General features: G+C 35.3%; 1 protein-coding gene and 1 long non-coding RNA gene across 2 annotated transcripts; both read right to left on the bottom strand.

Moving 5' to 3' along the window:
* Window positions 1-11,797: 11,797 nt before the first annotated feature.
* On the bottom strand, window positions 11,798-13,602 carry LOC133983952 (B-cell receptor CD22-like). Its single transcript, XM_062423168.1, has 5 exons — window positions 13,530-13,602; window positions 13,054-13,362; window positions 12,295-12,558; window positions 11,973-12,131; window positions 11,798-11,814 (listed from the first exon to the last, which is right to left on the bottom strand). The coding sequence occupies exons 1-5, from the start codon at window positions 13,600-13,602 to the stop codon at window positions 11,798-11,800; spliced, it is 822 nt and encodes a 273-aa protein (XP_062279152.1).
* Window positions 13,603-13,649: 47 nt separating this feature from the next.
* Window positions 13,650-15,094, bottom strand: LOC133982869 (uncharacterized). Its single transcript, XR_009925357.1, has 3 exons — window positions 15,071-15,094; window positions 14,167-14,242; window positions 13,650-13,823 (listed from the first exon to the last, which is right to left on the bottom strand). It is a non-coding gene; the product is annotated as an uncharacterized LOC133982869 (long non-coding RNA).
* Window positions 15,095-17,580: the final 2,486 nt, after the last annotated feature.

The raw sequence follows: 17,580 nt of genomic DNA, 5'->3' as shown, positions 1-17,580 counted from the left end.
TTTCCTTTCTGTGATGGAGGTGAGAAGCAGTAAAGGTCAGAACAGAGGTCTGTACTTTAATTTTGTCCTGTTTCTCCTGCAGCGTCTCCTCACTGTCACCAAGGCCGGGGGTCCACGTCAGAGTTGGTGGATGAGACAGACAGGGAGCTGGAGCAGAGCATGTCAAACTCACTGAGGTTCCCTCCTTCTCCTTCACCGTAGAGGGTGTCAGAGTTGGTGTGGGAGGATCAGCTGATACAGAGGCACATTTGAACACTACATTAGTCACTACTTACATTTTTAAAGTTTCAGTAAATAGTGCAGTAAATACAATGAGGTCAATTTAACTCTACAAGTATAGATTGATATCAAACCTACCTGTAACATGAATCGTCAGTTTTTTGTTTTTATACTCCCATCTCAGACCATTGTTACAGTCCAGTCTAAACATATACTCGTTGTTGTAATGATTCTTTATATTATTGAGGGTTGTGCTGCAGTCCTTCTCTTGTAAATTTCCTGTAAATTGTCCCTTTATCTCATTTTGTTGTGGAGTGCTGCTATCAAATATGTGTTGTTTATCATTCATCCATATTGCTCTACATGTACTGTCTAAGTTTGTTTTCCATTTTTCCTCTATATCAAAGGAACAGGGGATGGTCACACAGGATCCACTCAGAACATTTATAGTCTTTGGCATTGAGACTTTAAATTCTCCACACAGGGCACCTGAAACACAAAACAAGGGAAACTTTATCACAACAAGACAGTTTTAGTTTGAATGACTATAGCTGTAACTTTCTTTAATTTTGTAATTTTTAAATGCAGAAATAGCAGTAAAAAAACAACTTTAGCATGCACAACCGGTTCAAAAACTATTTTGTTCCTCCTAGGCTGGAATAGGGAGACACCATTGTTGTACTGTATTCTTTCTATTGTTTAAAGTCGCTCATCACTGTACTACTGTAAATATGTGTTCTTGTTTAGTTTTTTATGATAATGTATGGGCATGTGCATTTGAATGGAGGCAGTTGTTCTACTCCTGTATTTTATTATGTCTGGATAATGTGTTGTTGTTTTTTGTAGTGTTCAAAATGCAGAAACTGTAAAGTCCAAGAAAAATTTCCCACTGGGACAATAAAGTCTATCTATCTTATCTTATCATTAAATTTAGTCTCTTAAAAAATACTTTTAAGAAACATTTGACCAAATAGCTTAATCTTTCATTTAAAATTATACTTAGCAAAAGAGTGAATGCTTGACCATCAGTGTAAAGTAAAATAAAAAGTCATCTTTATAGTTCAATCAATTCTAGATATGCAGGAATTTCAACTCACCTTGCAGCAGACAGCCAGCGAGAAGGAGATTCAGAGCTCGAGCCATCTTTGTTGAGACTGAAGTTCAAATGCGTCTGGAGACACAGGGATGAAATACAGCAAATATGTCAACCTTTTCATCAGTTTAACATCCTCTGATTTTTACAGCAGTTTTAATTTAAGGACCAGTATCACATGTCATATGAAATAATATTAGTTTGCTTGTAGATTTTTGTTGTGACATAATGAAAAAAAACTGTTGACATATGACTGATGTTAAAAAGCTTTAAAGGAAATAAATATCCACTATATTTAATTTATTGGATTTTCACATTTTTAATGGACTGTAATGAATTGAAATTCAGTTGTTAAGCAGATCTTGAAAAGTTTCTGATACAGCAAACACATTTTCCACTCACTGGAGAAAACAGTGGTACATTACTGGTTTTAAATTGAACAATGTAAGCATCAGTTTAAGAGTGCTGTTTTGACATATTAACATTAATTTAGTGACTGGTCATGGTAAGTTTAAAGAGAAGGTCAGTGTTGCCATCTAACTGGAACAAAAAGATGAAAAAAAAAGATGAAAAAAAACTTTTTATGACCTACAAAAAAATTTATATATTTATATTTAACAAGATGCAGAGCATGCAATTATGAAAGAGAGCAACATGAGAAGTGATATGCTACAAAATGACAAACATTTGATGTTCATTCTTTTCGAGCTGTTTTGAAACCTCTGTTTCACATAACTAATAAACTCAGGAAATAATCTCTAAACTACAATGGACTGACTGCTTGATAGTTTTAAAGTTTAAAATAGAAAGTAAAATAAATACATATTTTAACTCCTGCAGTTTTTTTCCCTTTAGTTCTGATTACAAATATGATGATTAATCCAGACCATCAGGGGTCAAAGTTTATATCTAAAGAAAAATCACACTCATATCTCCATCTCAACATCTCCATGTTCAAAAAAGTCTTGACTTACATACTACTTGAGGTCTGCACACAAGTCGGGTTCCTCAGAAGTGAGGCTACGTTATAAAAACGCCTGCTTGAATAAACTTGAAAATGAGGAACTCTCGAAAGGTGTCAGTGAGTGTAAGACTGAAGTTTATGTTTCCAAATATGACTGCAAACAGAATCACTCTCACTTACCTTGAGCTCTGCAGCTCATATTGTAAATTGTATCACAGAGATTGTCTTAAATACTGTAGTCACTTAATAATAGCATTCAAGGAAGATGTTTTGGCTTCTTTGTGGAGTTGAAATGGCTGATGATGTTTCCACCACATTACAATCAACTGATAATCAATCAGACTAATTGTACGTATAAAGATATGTCATGAAATTACTCTGTTAACTGAACAATTATTGCCAAATTACTCAGTGATGATAATGATAATGAATTGAAGACATAATCTGTTTTACCTCCATGTAAAACTTGAGTGAAGTGAAACATTGAAAAGGTACAAGAAGTTGTGTTCAAATAACCAACGAGAAAAGACTTGAAAATGAGGAACTTGAAAAAGTGGAAAGTATGTGAGAATTATTACCAGAAATGACTAAACATTACCACAACATTTGTGCTGCATCTCTGTTCATAATCGAACAGTTAACACTCTCTTATTATTGAATAACTGATGATGATACTTTGTTTCCATTACTTTAAGAACAGATAACCAAATGGATTAATAGTAAAGATCAAGAGTTGCCATCACGTCTTTATTAGTGAACTTACTAATTCTCCTTTTTTAAGTGTTTTTAGTATTCAGTGTTGTTCCACCCAAAACAGAAGTCAAGTTTGAGAAAAACACGCTCACACAGTTGGTGTTCGGTGGCCTCCTTTAACCCTTAAACAGACAGGAGTGGAAAATGAGATGTAAAAAAAACATAATTTGATGTTTATGCAAATATCTAATTTGCACCTAAAATAAAACATTTCCATAAATGTTTTTAATATATTTTTGATTTTATGAGTTGTATCCCCACAAAGATACATTGCCCCTATTAAGGTATAAAATGGTCATAATGGTAAAAACGATTCTAAACTGATTTCTATCTTTTAAGCTTCAATTCTACCCATCTAGTCCTACCAATTCAAGGCACGTACAACAGCTTAGCAAGAACCTCACAGCAGACGTATTGACTCAGATTTCAGTTTTTAAGAAGTGTACACATTAAATATCATACACTCACTCACACCATCTCTGTGAGGCAATTCTAACAATGCTGATAAAGGATGAAATAACAATAATCACTTCTAGATGTCAACCTCATCATGTTATACCTCCAAATAGGAGTTGATATGTTTTCCTTTGTGCCAGTGTCTTCTGAATGATGGCTTTGCTGAATCTGGTGTTTTCTGTTTCTCACTCTGTTATGGCAGTAACCCTTTATTATTATTAATAATACTACTACTACTACTACTACTACTACTACTACTACTACTACTACTACTACTAATAATAATAATAATAATAATAATAATAATAATAATAATAATAATAATAATAATAATAATAATAATAATGCATTTTTATTTAAAGGCACCTTTCAAAGCACTCAAGGACACCTTACAAGGCACTTTAAACATGACAACAGTACATCAAACAATATAAATCAGGTTTAGTGCAAAGATAAAGAATAAATATGAATTTGACTACAAAGTGCATTAGTACAATAAATATCGGCTGAAGGCTCTTGACCCCATGGGGCAGAGAGCCGGTTGGCAGAGGAGTATCAGAGAGTTCGGGAGGGTGTGTAGATGTGATAGACAAAGTTACTTGGGTAGTAATTTCAGGGATCGTTGTCTTCTTCACATCCTATATTCTCTTCTTAGTATCAGTCAGAGACTCGCTTGCTTTGCGTCTTTGGTGAGCTCCTTGAGGGCCAACTTGATCCCAGTCAACACAGAGTAGGTGTCTGCTAGCTGCCCTGCTTCTCTGCACTCTTTAGGCTGTTAACAACAAAAAAATGGCCCCTTGGCAGACTTGTGGCAGCCCTGGAGGCTACATAAACAAACAGTAGTAGGATTTCATTTATTTTCTCATTCTTGACTCAAAATGAAAACTTCTCAAATATATCCAAACATGTTCAGGCCTGAAATCGATCTGAAATATTTGGGTGGATAAGGCAAATAACCCATGAAACAATCTTAGTGAGAAACCTTAACAACAAAGGGTATGACTATCATGCATGTTGACACTATTTTGTTTCTTTAGGATGAAGTAATAAAGAAAAAATAGAGATCAACTTTAGTAATTATTTGAATTGTTGCAAAAGATGACTTCATTGACATGCAATTATAGAATAATGCCCTTTTGTAGCATATGTATACTCAAGTTGAATAAATAGACAACTGGGTGCACTGAATGTACACAGTTGTACATGCACAGTTGTGAATACCTTGAGTTATTTAAGACAAATCCTCATGCAGCTTTTCTATAGATTTGAACATTGATGGGCATTTAGCAAGAGCACAAAGGCCAAAACCTGTCAAGTACTAAATAAGTAGTAAGCACCAAGTTAATTATTGCCAAATATTTGTATTGCCTGAGTTAAATATTACACCAGAAAAAACTCTGTTATAGATACTGTATATAATGTCATAGATATGAATATATGTACCTACAATTATTATAATGTCACTAAAAAGCTAGGGCTTCATACATTTTGAGACCTGTAAATATAGTGCAGTTATTGTAGGCATCAGCCGTGTGACATCTAGCAGTTGTGAAACAACCAAAAATGGATGTATTAGGTGGAAATTAAGATTTTTCAAAACTCACTTGACAGCTATAGTCTTAACGTGCCCAGCTGATCTACCATTTCTAAGACATTTTCCTCCCATCAAAGTTAGACCCTATGTTCCTCAGGCCTGCATTCCCACAGCACAGGTATGGCCATTCCCTAATGCACATAACGTGTTGTTTTTCATCCATGAAAATGCTTGAAAGACATGTGAAATTCTTTATTTTGTTATTAAACTGGGGGAACATAGGGCTGTGGGAACATAGATACGCTCCCCATAAAGCTTGAGTGAAAAATTGAAAAGTGACGAGAAGTTGTGTGGCTGTATGTTAAAACAACCAGCGAGAAAAGACTTGAAAATGAGGAACTTGCAAAAGTGGAAAATAGAGTATGTGAGAATTATTACCAGAAATGACTAAACATTAACACATTTGTGCTGCATCTCTGTTCATAATCATACAGTTAAAACTCACCTATAATTGAATAACTGATGATACTACTTTGTTTCCATCACTTTAAGAACAGATAATCATATTGATTAATAGTTAACATCAAGACTTGCCATCACATGTCTTTATTAGTGAACTAACAGTTCCACAGAAACTAATTCTCCTATTTAAGTGTTTTTAGTATTCAGTGTTGTTCCACCCAAAACAGAAGTCAAGCTTGAGAAAAACACGCTCACAAAGTTGGTGTTTGGTGGCCTCCCCTTAGCCCATAAACATGCAGGAGTGGAAAATGAGATGTAAAACTTCTAATATGATGTTACTAGTTATCTTATACAAATATTTTTAATATATTTTCAATTTTATGAGTTGTATCTCCACCACACCCTCACACAGTTGGCGTTTGGTGGCCTCCTTGAAGCAAATTTTGAAGTCAAACAATTAAGTCAGTAATGTGTATGTAATGACAGCAAATCAGTTAAGTTGATATTGTTTAATATTCATTCCACATGGTCAGATATTCATAACAGCCTAGCAAAAACCTCTGAGCAGACGTATTCACTCAGATGTCAGTTTTAACTTTTTAACATACACTCACTCACACCACCTCTGTGAGGCTATTCTAACAATGCTGATAAAGGATGAAATAATCATTCACTTCTAGATGTAAGTTGATATGTTTTCCTTTGTGCCAGTGTCTTCTGAATGGTGGCTTTGCTGAATCTGGTGTTTTCTGTTTCTCACTCTGTTATGGCAGTAACCCTTTATTATTAATAATAATAGTTCCATTCACTTCTATGGCAATGGCCCCATGTCACATAGGAGTTTGATATGTTCTCCTCTGTGCCAGTGTCCTCTGAAAGGTGGCTTTTCTGAATCAGGAGGTTTACTGTTTCTCTCTCTGTTATGGCAGTAACCCTTTAAATGAGTGATAGACAGAATTAGGCGATACATTTCAAGAATCATTGGGCCTCATTCACTAATATGAGCAGGAATGTTCTTACACTCCGTGTAAAGTGCATAGGCATCAGCTAAGAAAAAAAGAAGAGTGATCTAAACAGGCTGAGAGACCTTGTTTGGCAGGATCACCTGTATAAAAATAAAAATGAACATTTTTACAAGGATGATGCACTTATTTTAATCACCCCCTGTCCTCCTTCTCTTCTGTGTTAAAAAAAAAAAAAAAAATTCCACTTCTTTTTATTCTGTTACCTTTGTATTGCATTTAGTTAAGTTGACGACTTTCACAGTTTTTTTTTTGTTCTGCATTACATAACAGAATGAGGGTTTATGTATGTTTTCACCAGTTTCATAAGAATGTCAGATAGAAGCAAAATATTTTTGCTTTGAAGAGGCTTGAATAGTCTAATGTACATTCAGCAGTCAAAAGCAGTTTAATTTTGTTTTCTGGGTCAGTTTGGTTTTTCATGGCTGATTGCAACAAAAGATCCTTCTGAATTTGATGTACTTGTGATTTAGGCTTCTGGTCAGCTTCTTTGCTGCAGCAGATGAACATTGAACATTAGGACAGGTGCAAAATTAGCATTTGCCTTCAGTAATAATAAAGCAAACTGAGATATTATTATTTTTTCTTCAAGAATATGTTAAAACATACACAAAATTGAGAAAAGGGTATATTCATTTTTTAAATAATCTTTATTGATTACAACAATATCACAAAATGAATTGTAATGGTTATACAATACAGAGATGTGTCAACCAAGAAACAAAGAAGAAAAAAATACACTACAAACCTGTAATAATAATTTTGATTAATAAATGATTATTTTACTAAAAGCAGCAGCAATTGCTATATTCTGTCATATATTGCAGTAATATATTATATGTTGATCATGTAAATGAATAATGCAAGCTTAAAGCTCTTTTTAAATCTACAGATATTTCTTTTTTCTTTTTTAGGTCAAACTCACCCACTTTTTTTAGACATATTAGATACGAATATATTGTCATCATTTTTTGATTCAAACATTACTCTGCAACCAGAGATACCATCAGATAAAACAGATAAAGTGTAATATTACTAGTAAACAAGCTCAGCAGTCTAAGCAGATGTGCGGCCCCTATGATGAAAGTCAGACGCTGTACACCATTCAGTAAGTGACCTTTTGGCCTCTTAATTTCTGAAACCCAGCAGCTGTAACAACGTTTCTATAGTTAGATTATGATGATTTTGTATGACGGTGCTCTTTTAAAGTAGCACAAGAGTTTAGTTAAATTTGATCATGAATCACATTGGTCATAGATTACTAAGTCACAACATGTACTTTCTTAAAGCCCTTAAACACCTCAAGGTTGATCAAAATGCTAAAAAAAAAAATACTGATACAGGCCACATAATGATATTCTGTAACATTTCACCACAAAATAAGTACTAAGTAGTACAAGTAAGTATTCAAGAAAATAATAATATTTTCCTCATGGGCAAGAGGGTTTACCTTGCCAGATGAGCTGCTGAATGAATGTGTCTGTGATGGCTCACTGATCAGTTAACATGCTCAAGTCAACCACTTTATCACACCCTAATCCCCTCTGTTTTATTTGGTCTCAAACAGGAAACTTGCTGAGCTTATTTAAAGCAGTCTGTCTGACAACAAAGAAACACAGAGAAAGACGGAAAAAGAGGCTTTCAAGCTGCTTTGTAAAGTCTGGTATACTTAACACTCCATCAGTTATTGTATAGTACGTTTAAAAAATTTAACCAAGAAAGCTTTCAGATTTTACTTTTACAGAAGCTGTTAACTCCCCCTGCTCTTGGATGTCTTTCATTTTCACTCTCTGTTTAGTGTAATATCGGAGTGATTGTTTTTGGGGTGCTTTAACTGTGCGCCTTCCCTCTACTGACAAAGATGTACTTCCTCCTTCCTACTTTGTGGTAAAATATTAATGCTAACATATACTAACAGAAAATTCTCCCTCACCTACACTGAGGTAATGAATATATTGTTGTGTCATGCTGGTTGGTGCATAACATCAATAACAGGATTTTTTTAAAATTTAAAAATAAAAGGCTTGGAGCAGTAAAACTGTGTTTTCCGCTGCTGTCCTCAGCTTGCTCTTGCTCTTGCTGATTCATTTTAAAGGGGCAATGGCTAATGGGGAAACTTACACTAGGCTGATGACCAGTGTTGTAACTTCATCCCTCACTCACACTCTTTCATTCACAGGCGACAGCGGTTATAGAATCAGTCTAGAAAAAGAATGGCTACCAATCTTGTTTCTATAAATGTCAATATTGTAATTTGGTGAAAATCTGTACACACAAGAGAGCAAGACAAGTTAAGAAGTTATTTCTCAAAGTTAAGCATGACAATACAGACCTGTCAGCTATTTGTGCATAGTACTTTTGTTTTTAAATTTAACCTGGGAATATTCACATTCCACTTCCTTTTTCACAAGTTTTGGCTCAGCATATAGGCTTTCCATCTCTACTGCATTGCTTACAAAATGTCTGCGCATGGCTCCCGCCGTGCACCTCTCCTCCTCTAGATAGGAGCTCCCAGGCTGATCCGTGTCCCCAGAGTCTTTTCCCTTCTTCTTCTTCTTGCTTTTCCAGTTCACACTAGAGTAAATCACATCGCTGCCTTCTTCCTTCTCCTTTGAGCTTTTACCGTCTCCTTCTGCATTTTCTGGCTCTGAGCCAACTGGTGAGTTGATGTTGTTTGTCTCAGAGATGGTTGTGTTTGCCTGTCTCATCACACTGCTGTTAGCATAAATGTCCTCTTTTGTTGTGTTGGGTATCTACAATTACAGAGGATATGTCAGTTATGTCATTCTGCTAACCCATGTTTAATTACCCAAAGTAGATAACTGCCTACCTCATCTCTCTCTCCATTTGTTGGAAGTTCACATTGACTGTTCGGAGGGTTACGGCGAGTCTTCTGAGCCCTGAAAAATACAGTACAATATTCAACATACTTGGGTTTATTTGATTATTTTTGTATTTCCCACATTTTATTGATTAGTCACATGATGACCCCATTAATCACTAAAAAGGTTTGTATTGTTTTTTGGGTTTTTTAATGAATAGTTAGAACAACATCTAAAGGGAATGGACTTAAACTCTGGTACAAAGGTTGATTCTCAGCACTTTAATATTTGAGTTTTTAAGTGAAATGGGACAACTGACAGCTTTTAAAAGGCTGAATAATGTGTTCTCAACATGCATGTTGATTGGTTTAAAAAGAAAAAAAAATCCTCGTCTTGCCTCTAAAAAAACCCATCAAAGAGTAACATAAAACTGTTACATTTAGGGCCTGAACATTTAGGTACCTCAAGATGTTACCCTACCTGATAACCCACAGCAGAGCACATACTAGCAGTAGTACAGCAACAATTGCAGTGATGAAGACTGGCAACATCCCTAGACCTGAACATAAACATACAAGGTATAATAGGAGTTCAGGTTATAGAAATAATTTTACTGATAAACATTTCAACGTTTTCAACATTTTCTTTCTTATTTCTTTCTTATACCTCTTTCTTTTATTATGAAAGAGGTGCATGCATATGTGTAAGGTGTCAGTATTAAAAGGTGCAGTGTGTGTGATATATTATATCCCAATGGACTCGAATTTCATATTCATATTCAAGTATGTTTTAATTAGTGTATAAATACCTGCAATAAGGACCGCTGTGTTTCCATTACCTTATAATGAACCTCTTTACATATACAAATACATATACATATACATATAATCAGAGCGGGTCTTCTTTCGGACCCGGCATGTTTCACCACCACGTTTTTACTGTAGCCCAGAACAGATAAACAAACACTGGCTCTAGAGAGGGCCTTTCACATTTTTTGTGAGTTACGCGTAAACTGTACGTTTTCCTACAGGCATGGAGGATGTGAGTGTGAGTGTGAGGGGAAGGGGGTTCAGTTTGTTGGGATCTGCGACCTCACCGCTAGAAGCCACTGAATCCTACACACTGCATCTTTAAGAATAATGAAAAATCCAAGAAACATTTATCTGGACTCATTTACATATTAGTCAAAAGTTTTTCTAATGTCATTTAGTTTCAGTCATGTCATAACCAACTGCTAAATACACACCTTTAGAGGTTTGATGTTCAGCACCGTGGACAGAAAATGTCTGATTGGCAGATCCCAGAGAGTTTGTGCTACTGCAGACCACGGTTAGAAGATCCTTCCTGTGCGTTTGATTCACAATCATGATGCTCCTCAAACTCGTGCCATTCACAGACTGACTGCTGATATTAAACTTGTCAGAGTGATTGACTGGTAACCCATCCAAATACCAGTGTAATGTGGGAGAGGGGTTTCCCACAGTCTCACAGGAACAGTTGATGTGGTCTGTAGGTTTGGCACAATCAGATGAGGGAAGGATCTTTGGAGCAACTGTAATGAAATCATAAAAGAGAAGTGAAGAGTTAAGTCGTGCCTTGCAGACTCACGCTACACACCCACTTTTACCACATCTGCATCAAACTAATATGCCTAAACGTGACCAAGTGGGTGTATCATGTAGATACTGCAAGTCTGCAGAAAGACTTACATGATGTAGTATAACTAATCAGTTTGGTAACTTGTAAGAGTTTGATTTATATCATATATACATTTTGATTAAGATTATTAATTAGATCATTTATAGATTACATACATTTATACATTTATTGATTAATTGTAGAATTTGTAAATCAATTTACTCAAATAAACCTTGCTTTTAGTTACATAAAACTTTTGAATCATGTGATACATACATTGAACATCTATTTGACTGATGTCGGATCGTCCAGCTCCAAGATCATTTTCTGCCATGCAGAAAAAAGAAACTTTAGGAGCTTTAATCTTTAAAGAAGGTCCAGTCCCCATGAAAGTCTCCTGGCCTCCATCAGTTCTGTACCAGGTGTAGTTTCTTACTGCTGGGTTGGCATTACTGCTGCATGTCAGTGTCACATCACTGCCCTCTGGTACTGGACCAGAGGGACTGACTGACACTGTGATGTTTTTGGGCGAATCTGAAACATTAATAATTCATATTATTGGTAGTTGTGACATTACATGTTCTGATATCTGTCCATGTACAGTATTTATCCGAGTAATTCTTTAGAATCAAACCTTTTTAAACAACATGTAACAGAAAACATCAACAGCTAGAGTTATTGCGTGTATGTTTCTGCATGTCATCAATAAAAGATCTATAATCAATTTATGTCTTCTGTGGAAATGTTTTAGCCTCACAATGTCCAAAGCCGCTAATGTTGTTATTGTCAACTCATTAAGTCCAAAAATAGAAAAACCACCAATAGGTAGGTGATCTAATATGACCAACAATCTGCAAATAGTGGTACATTTAGGCAAGTTTCTATTCAGACACATGATACATACATTGAACATCTATTTGAACGGTGTTGGATCGTCCAGTTCCAAGATGATTTTCAGCCTTGCAGACAAAATGGTTGTTGTCTTGAGTTGCTTTAAAGGTTAACATACGTCCAGACCCCATGATGGTGTCCTGGCCTCCATCAGTTCTGTACCAGGTGAAGGTTCGTACTGCTGGGTTGGCATCACTGCTGCATGTTAGAGTTACATCACTGTTCTCTGGTACTGGACCAGAGGGACTGACTGAGGCTTTGATGTTTTTGGGCAAATCTGTAACATGAACAATGAATAAAAAACGTCTAAACTTTAAATTGGTACTCAGTGGAAGTCAACCACTTATTGACAAAATCTTAAAAATTACCATATAATAAGTCACTGCATTAAGCTAGATGTGTCTGGGTACGTAAGACAAAAGTTTTAATTTGATACATACATTGAACATCTATTTGAACGGTGTTGGATCGTCCAGCTCCAAGATTATTTTCAGCCTTGCAGACAAAATGGTTGTTGTCTTGAGTTGCTTTAATGGTTAACGTATGTCCAGACCCTATGATGGTGTCCTGGCCTCCATCAGTTCTGTACCAGGTGAAGGTTCGTACTGCTGGGTTGGCATCACTGCTGCATGTTAGAGTTACATCACTGTTCTCTGGTACTGGACCAGAGGGACTGACTGAGGCTTTGATGTTTTTGGGTGGGTCTGAAAAATGAAGTGAGTGAAACATAGTCTGATATATGTAATGATATGAAGTCTGATTATGACATGTTTTTTTTCTCATGAAATTAGAGTGAAGTGGATCTGTTTAGTGGAGCTATCCATCCAAAACCCCACCCACTCTACTTTGATTAGTTGGCACAGGATGAAGCTTGACACAGAAGTCATCATTAGTGAGTCTTTCTGTGATGATTTCTGTAGTCATCGTAGACTACAGAAATTAACATTTACTACATATCTTATCAAACTCATAATCAAAATATTGTCCTCTTTAATTTCTTCTAAACTTTCCTCTTTTTTTGTAAAAATACATGATTATGTTGATGCTCAACAAAATAATCAGCTTGCATCACCTCCTTTACCCACTGGGTATTATTTGCATGGAGGTTCCTGTTTAAAACTGATGAATTAGACATTAAACTGAATCAATAGACTCAGAAGTTGAAGTGTAACAATTAGAAACAGGAAGAAATAACTCACATGAAATATCAGCTGTTACATTGCTAACAGATGTTCTAGTGCTGCCATCTTGTTTCCTGTATGTAGCAGTACAGGAGATTTCCTTTCTGTGATGGAGGTGAGAAGCAGTGAAGGTCAGAACAGAGATCTTGTCTTTAGTTTTGTCCTGTTTCTCCTGCAGCGTCTCCTCACTGTCACCAAGGCCAGGGGTCCACGTCAGAGTTGGTAGATGAGACAGACAGGGAGCTGTAGCAGAGCATGTCAATCTCACTGAGGTTCCCTCCTTCACCTTCACCGTAGACGGTGTCAGAGTTGGTGTGGGAGGATCATCTGATACAGAGGCACATTTGAACACTACATTAGTCACTATATTTTTAAAGTTTCAGTAAATACAATGAGGTCAATTTAATTCTACAAGGATAGATTGATATCAAACCTACCTGTAACATGAATTGTCAATTTTTCATTATTATAATCCCATTTCAGACCATTGTTACATTCCAGTCTAAACGTATACTCGTTGTTGTTACGATGATTTATATTATTGAGGGTTGTGCTGCAGTCCTTCATTCTTAAATTTCCTGTCAATTGTCCCTTTATCTCATTTTGTTGTGGAGTGCTGCTATCAAATATGTATACACCATTATTTTTCCATATAGCTCTACATGATCTGTCTAAGTTTGTTTTCCATTTGTCCTCTATGTCAAAGGAACAGGGGATGGTCACACAGGATCCACTCAGAACATTTATAGTCTCTGGCATTGAGACCTTAAATTTTCCACACAGGGCACCTGAAACACAAAACAAGGGAAACTTTGTCACAACAAGACAGTTTTAGTGCTTTACTGCTGCCTTCTGAAACATTGGACATACAGTTTATCTACAACAACACAAGTTAATGACTGTAACTGTATCTTTCTTAAATTTCATAGTGATTTTTAAATGCAAAAATAATCAAAACAACTTCATCATTCAATTTAATTGCATACTTTTAGACTTTCCCACATAAATTCATCTTTCATTTACAAATATACTTCACACAAAAGAATGAATGCTTGACCATCAGTGTTTAGTTAAGTAAAAAGTCATCTTTATAGTTCAATCAATTCTAGATATGAAAGAATTTCAACTCACCTTGCAGCAGACAGCCAGTGAGAAGGAGATTCAGAGCTCGAGCCATCTTTGTTAGGAGACTGAAGTTCAAAAGCGTCTGGAGACACAGGGATGAAATACAGCAAATATGTCAACCTTTTCATCAGTTGAACATCCTCTGATTTTTACAGCAGTGTTAATTTAGGGCAAGTATCACATGTCACATGAAATAATATTAGTTTGCATATACATTTTTGCTGTAAAATAATGAAAAAATAACAAAGTTGGTTGCAATTTAATTTCTTTATGTATGGCTGATATTGAAAACCTATGAAGGAAATAAATATCCACTACATTTAATTTATTGGATTCTCAAATTTCTCAATGGACGTGTAATGAATTGTGAAATTGAGCATCAGTTTAAGAGTGCTAATGTGACATATTGACATTAATTCAGTGACTGTGGTCATGGCAAGTTTAAAGAGAAGGTCAGTGTTGCCATCTAACCCGAACATAGAGATGACAAAAATGATGAAAAAAACATTTCATGACATACGGAAATATATATATATATATATATATATAATATCTATTTATATTTAAGATTCAGAGCATGAAATGATGAAAGAGAGCAAAATGAGAAGTGATATGATACAAAATGAAAAAAACATTTGATGTACATTATTTTCAAGCTGTTTTGAAACCTGTCTTTGTTTCACATAACTAATAAACTCAGGAAATAATCTCTAAACTACAATGAACTGACTGCTTGATAGTTTTAAAGTTTTAAATAGAAAGTAAAATACATGAATATATTTCACTTCTGACAGTTTATTCTTTTACTTCTGACTACAAATATGATGATTAATCTAAAGCATCCGGGGTCAAAGTTTATATCTTAAGAAAAATCACACAATCTCCATGTTCAAAAACAGTAATGACTTACGTTTTGTTAGGGTCTGTAAGTCGGGTTCCTCAGAAGTGAGGGTACGTTTTTAAAATGCCTGCTCAAATAAACTTGAAAATGAGGAACTCTCAAAAGGTGTCAGTGAGTGTAAGACTGAAGTTCATGTTTCCAAATAAGACTGCAAACAGAATCACTCTCACTCATGTAAAACTTGAGTGAAAAATTGAGAAGTTACAAGACTTTGTGTTCAAATAACCAACGAGAAAAGACTTGAGGAACTAAAGTATGTGAGAACTATGTGACTAAACATTACCACAACATTTGTGCTGCATCTCTGTTCATAATCAAACAGTTAACTCTCTCTTATTATTGAATAACTGATGATGATACTTTGTTTCCATTACTTTAAGAACAGATAATCAAATGGATTAATAGTAAAGATCAAGAGTTGCCATCACGTCTTTATTAGTGAACTTACTAATTCTCCTTTTTTAAGTGTTTTTAGTATTCAGTGTTGTTACGCCCAAAACAGAAGTCAAGTTTGAGAAAAACACGCTCACACAGTTGGTGTTCGGTGGCCTCCTTTAACCCTTAAACAGGCAGGAGTGGAAAATGAGATGTAAAAAAACATAATTTGACGTTATTAGTTATCTCATTTGCACATTAAGTATAACATTTCCAAATTGTATTTTATTTTATGAGTTGTATTTCCACCAAGATACATTGCCTCTATTAAGGTATAAAATGGTCATAATGGTAAAAACGATTCTAAACTGATTTTTATCTTTTAAGCTTCAATTTTACCCATCTAGTCCTACCAATTCAAGGCACGTACAATTGAACAACCACCTTACACATCCTAACAGCGAGTTAAACAGTCTGTATTTCCTGGTGCATGTTGCCATGTTTAATATTAACTTAAATTAAGTCAGATATTCATAACTGTTTAGCAAAAACCTCACAGCAGATGTATTCATTGATGTCAGTTTTCACTTGATTTTTACGTTCTCACAGAAATCTGTTTTTTTTAAGAAGCGCACACATTTAATATCATACACTCACTCACACCACCTCCGTGAGGCTATTCTAACAATGCTGATAAAGGATGAAATAACCATTCACTTCCATGGCAACGTTATCATTTTAAATAGGAATTGATATGTTTTCTTTTCTGCCAGTGTCCTCCGAAAGGTGGTTTTGCAGAATCAGGAGGTTTACTGTTTTCTGTTTCTCACTCTGTTATGGCAGTAAACTTTAAATGAGTGATAGACAAAGTTACTTGAGTAGTCATTTCAGGGATCATTGTTTTCCCCACATCCAATCTTTTCATCTCATATGCCTACTTTAGCTTGATCCCAGTCACTCCTAAAGTCTTCAGCAGGTGCTGTGTAGATGTTAAGATGAAGCTTCTCTAGCCTCCCTCCACTGAATAGGTGTCTGCTATCTGACCTCTTACACTCTTTAGTCTGTTAACAACTCCTGAAAATGGCCCCTCGGCTGACTTCTGGCAGCCCTGGAGGCTACGTAAACAAACAGTAGTAGGATTTCATTTATTTTTCTCATTATTTACTCAAAATGAAAACTTCTCAAATATATCCAAACATGTTCAGGCCTGAATTCAACCTGACATATTTTAGTGGATAAGGCAAATAACCCATGAAACAATCTTAGTGCGAAACCTTAACAACAAAGGCTATGACTATCATGACACGATGATGTGAAAACATATTTGACATTCTGACACTAGTTTGTTTCTTCAGGATAAAGTAATAAAGAAAGAAATAGAGTTCAACTTCGGTAATTATCTGAATTGCTGCAAAAGATTACTTCAAAAGTGGAGATAATGGGTTACTGCAGCGTTGTTTTATTTTGTATTTTTCTTTTTTAGGCCAAACTCACAGAAGTTTGGTGAAGCCTTTTAAGATGCCACTTTTTTATATTATACATATTAGATACATATCTTGTCATCATTTTTATGTTTCAACTGTTACTCTGCAACCAGAGATACCATCAGATAAAACAGATGAAGTGTAATATTACCGGTAAACAAGCTGCTCTTTTACAGTGACACAAGAGTGTTGAAATGTTTAGTTAAATTTGATCATGAATCACATTGGTCATAAATTACTAAATTACAACATGTACTTAAAACCACCCTTAAACACCTCAAGGTTGATCAAAATGCTAAAAAAAAATACTGATACAGGCCAAATAATGATATTCTGTAACATTTCACCACAAAATAAGTACTAAGTAAGTAGAAGTAAGTATTCAAGAAAATATTCACATTTTCCTCATGGACAAGAGGGCTTACCTTGCCAGATGAGCTGCTGAATGAATGTGTCTGTGATGGCTCACTGATCAGTTAACATGCTCAAGTCAACCACTTTATCACACCCTAATCCCCTCTGTTTTATTTGGTCTCAAACAGGAAACTTGCTTATTTAAAGCAGTCAGTCTGACAACAGAGAACCACAGAGAAAGACAGAAAAAGAGGTTTTCAAGCTGCTTTGTAAAGTCTGGTATACTTAACACTTCACCAGTTATTG

This window comes from Scomber scombrus, chromosome 7 (assembly GCF_963691925.1).
Source record: "Scomber scombrus chromosome 7, fScoSco1.1, whole genome shotgun sequence".
Taxonomy (NCBI): Eukaryota; Metazoa; Chordata; class Actinopteri; order Scombriformes; family Scombridae; genus Scomber; species Scomber scombrus.
Note: the sequence above shows the minus strand (reverse complement) of the source record. Positions and strands in the feature narration are given on the sequence as shown.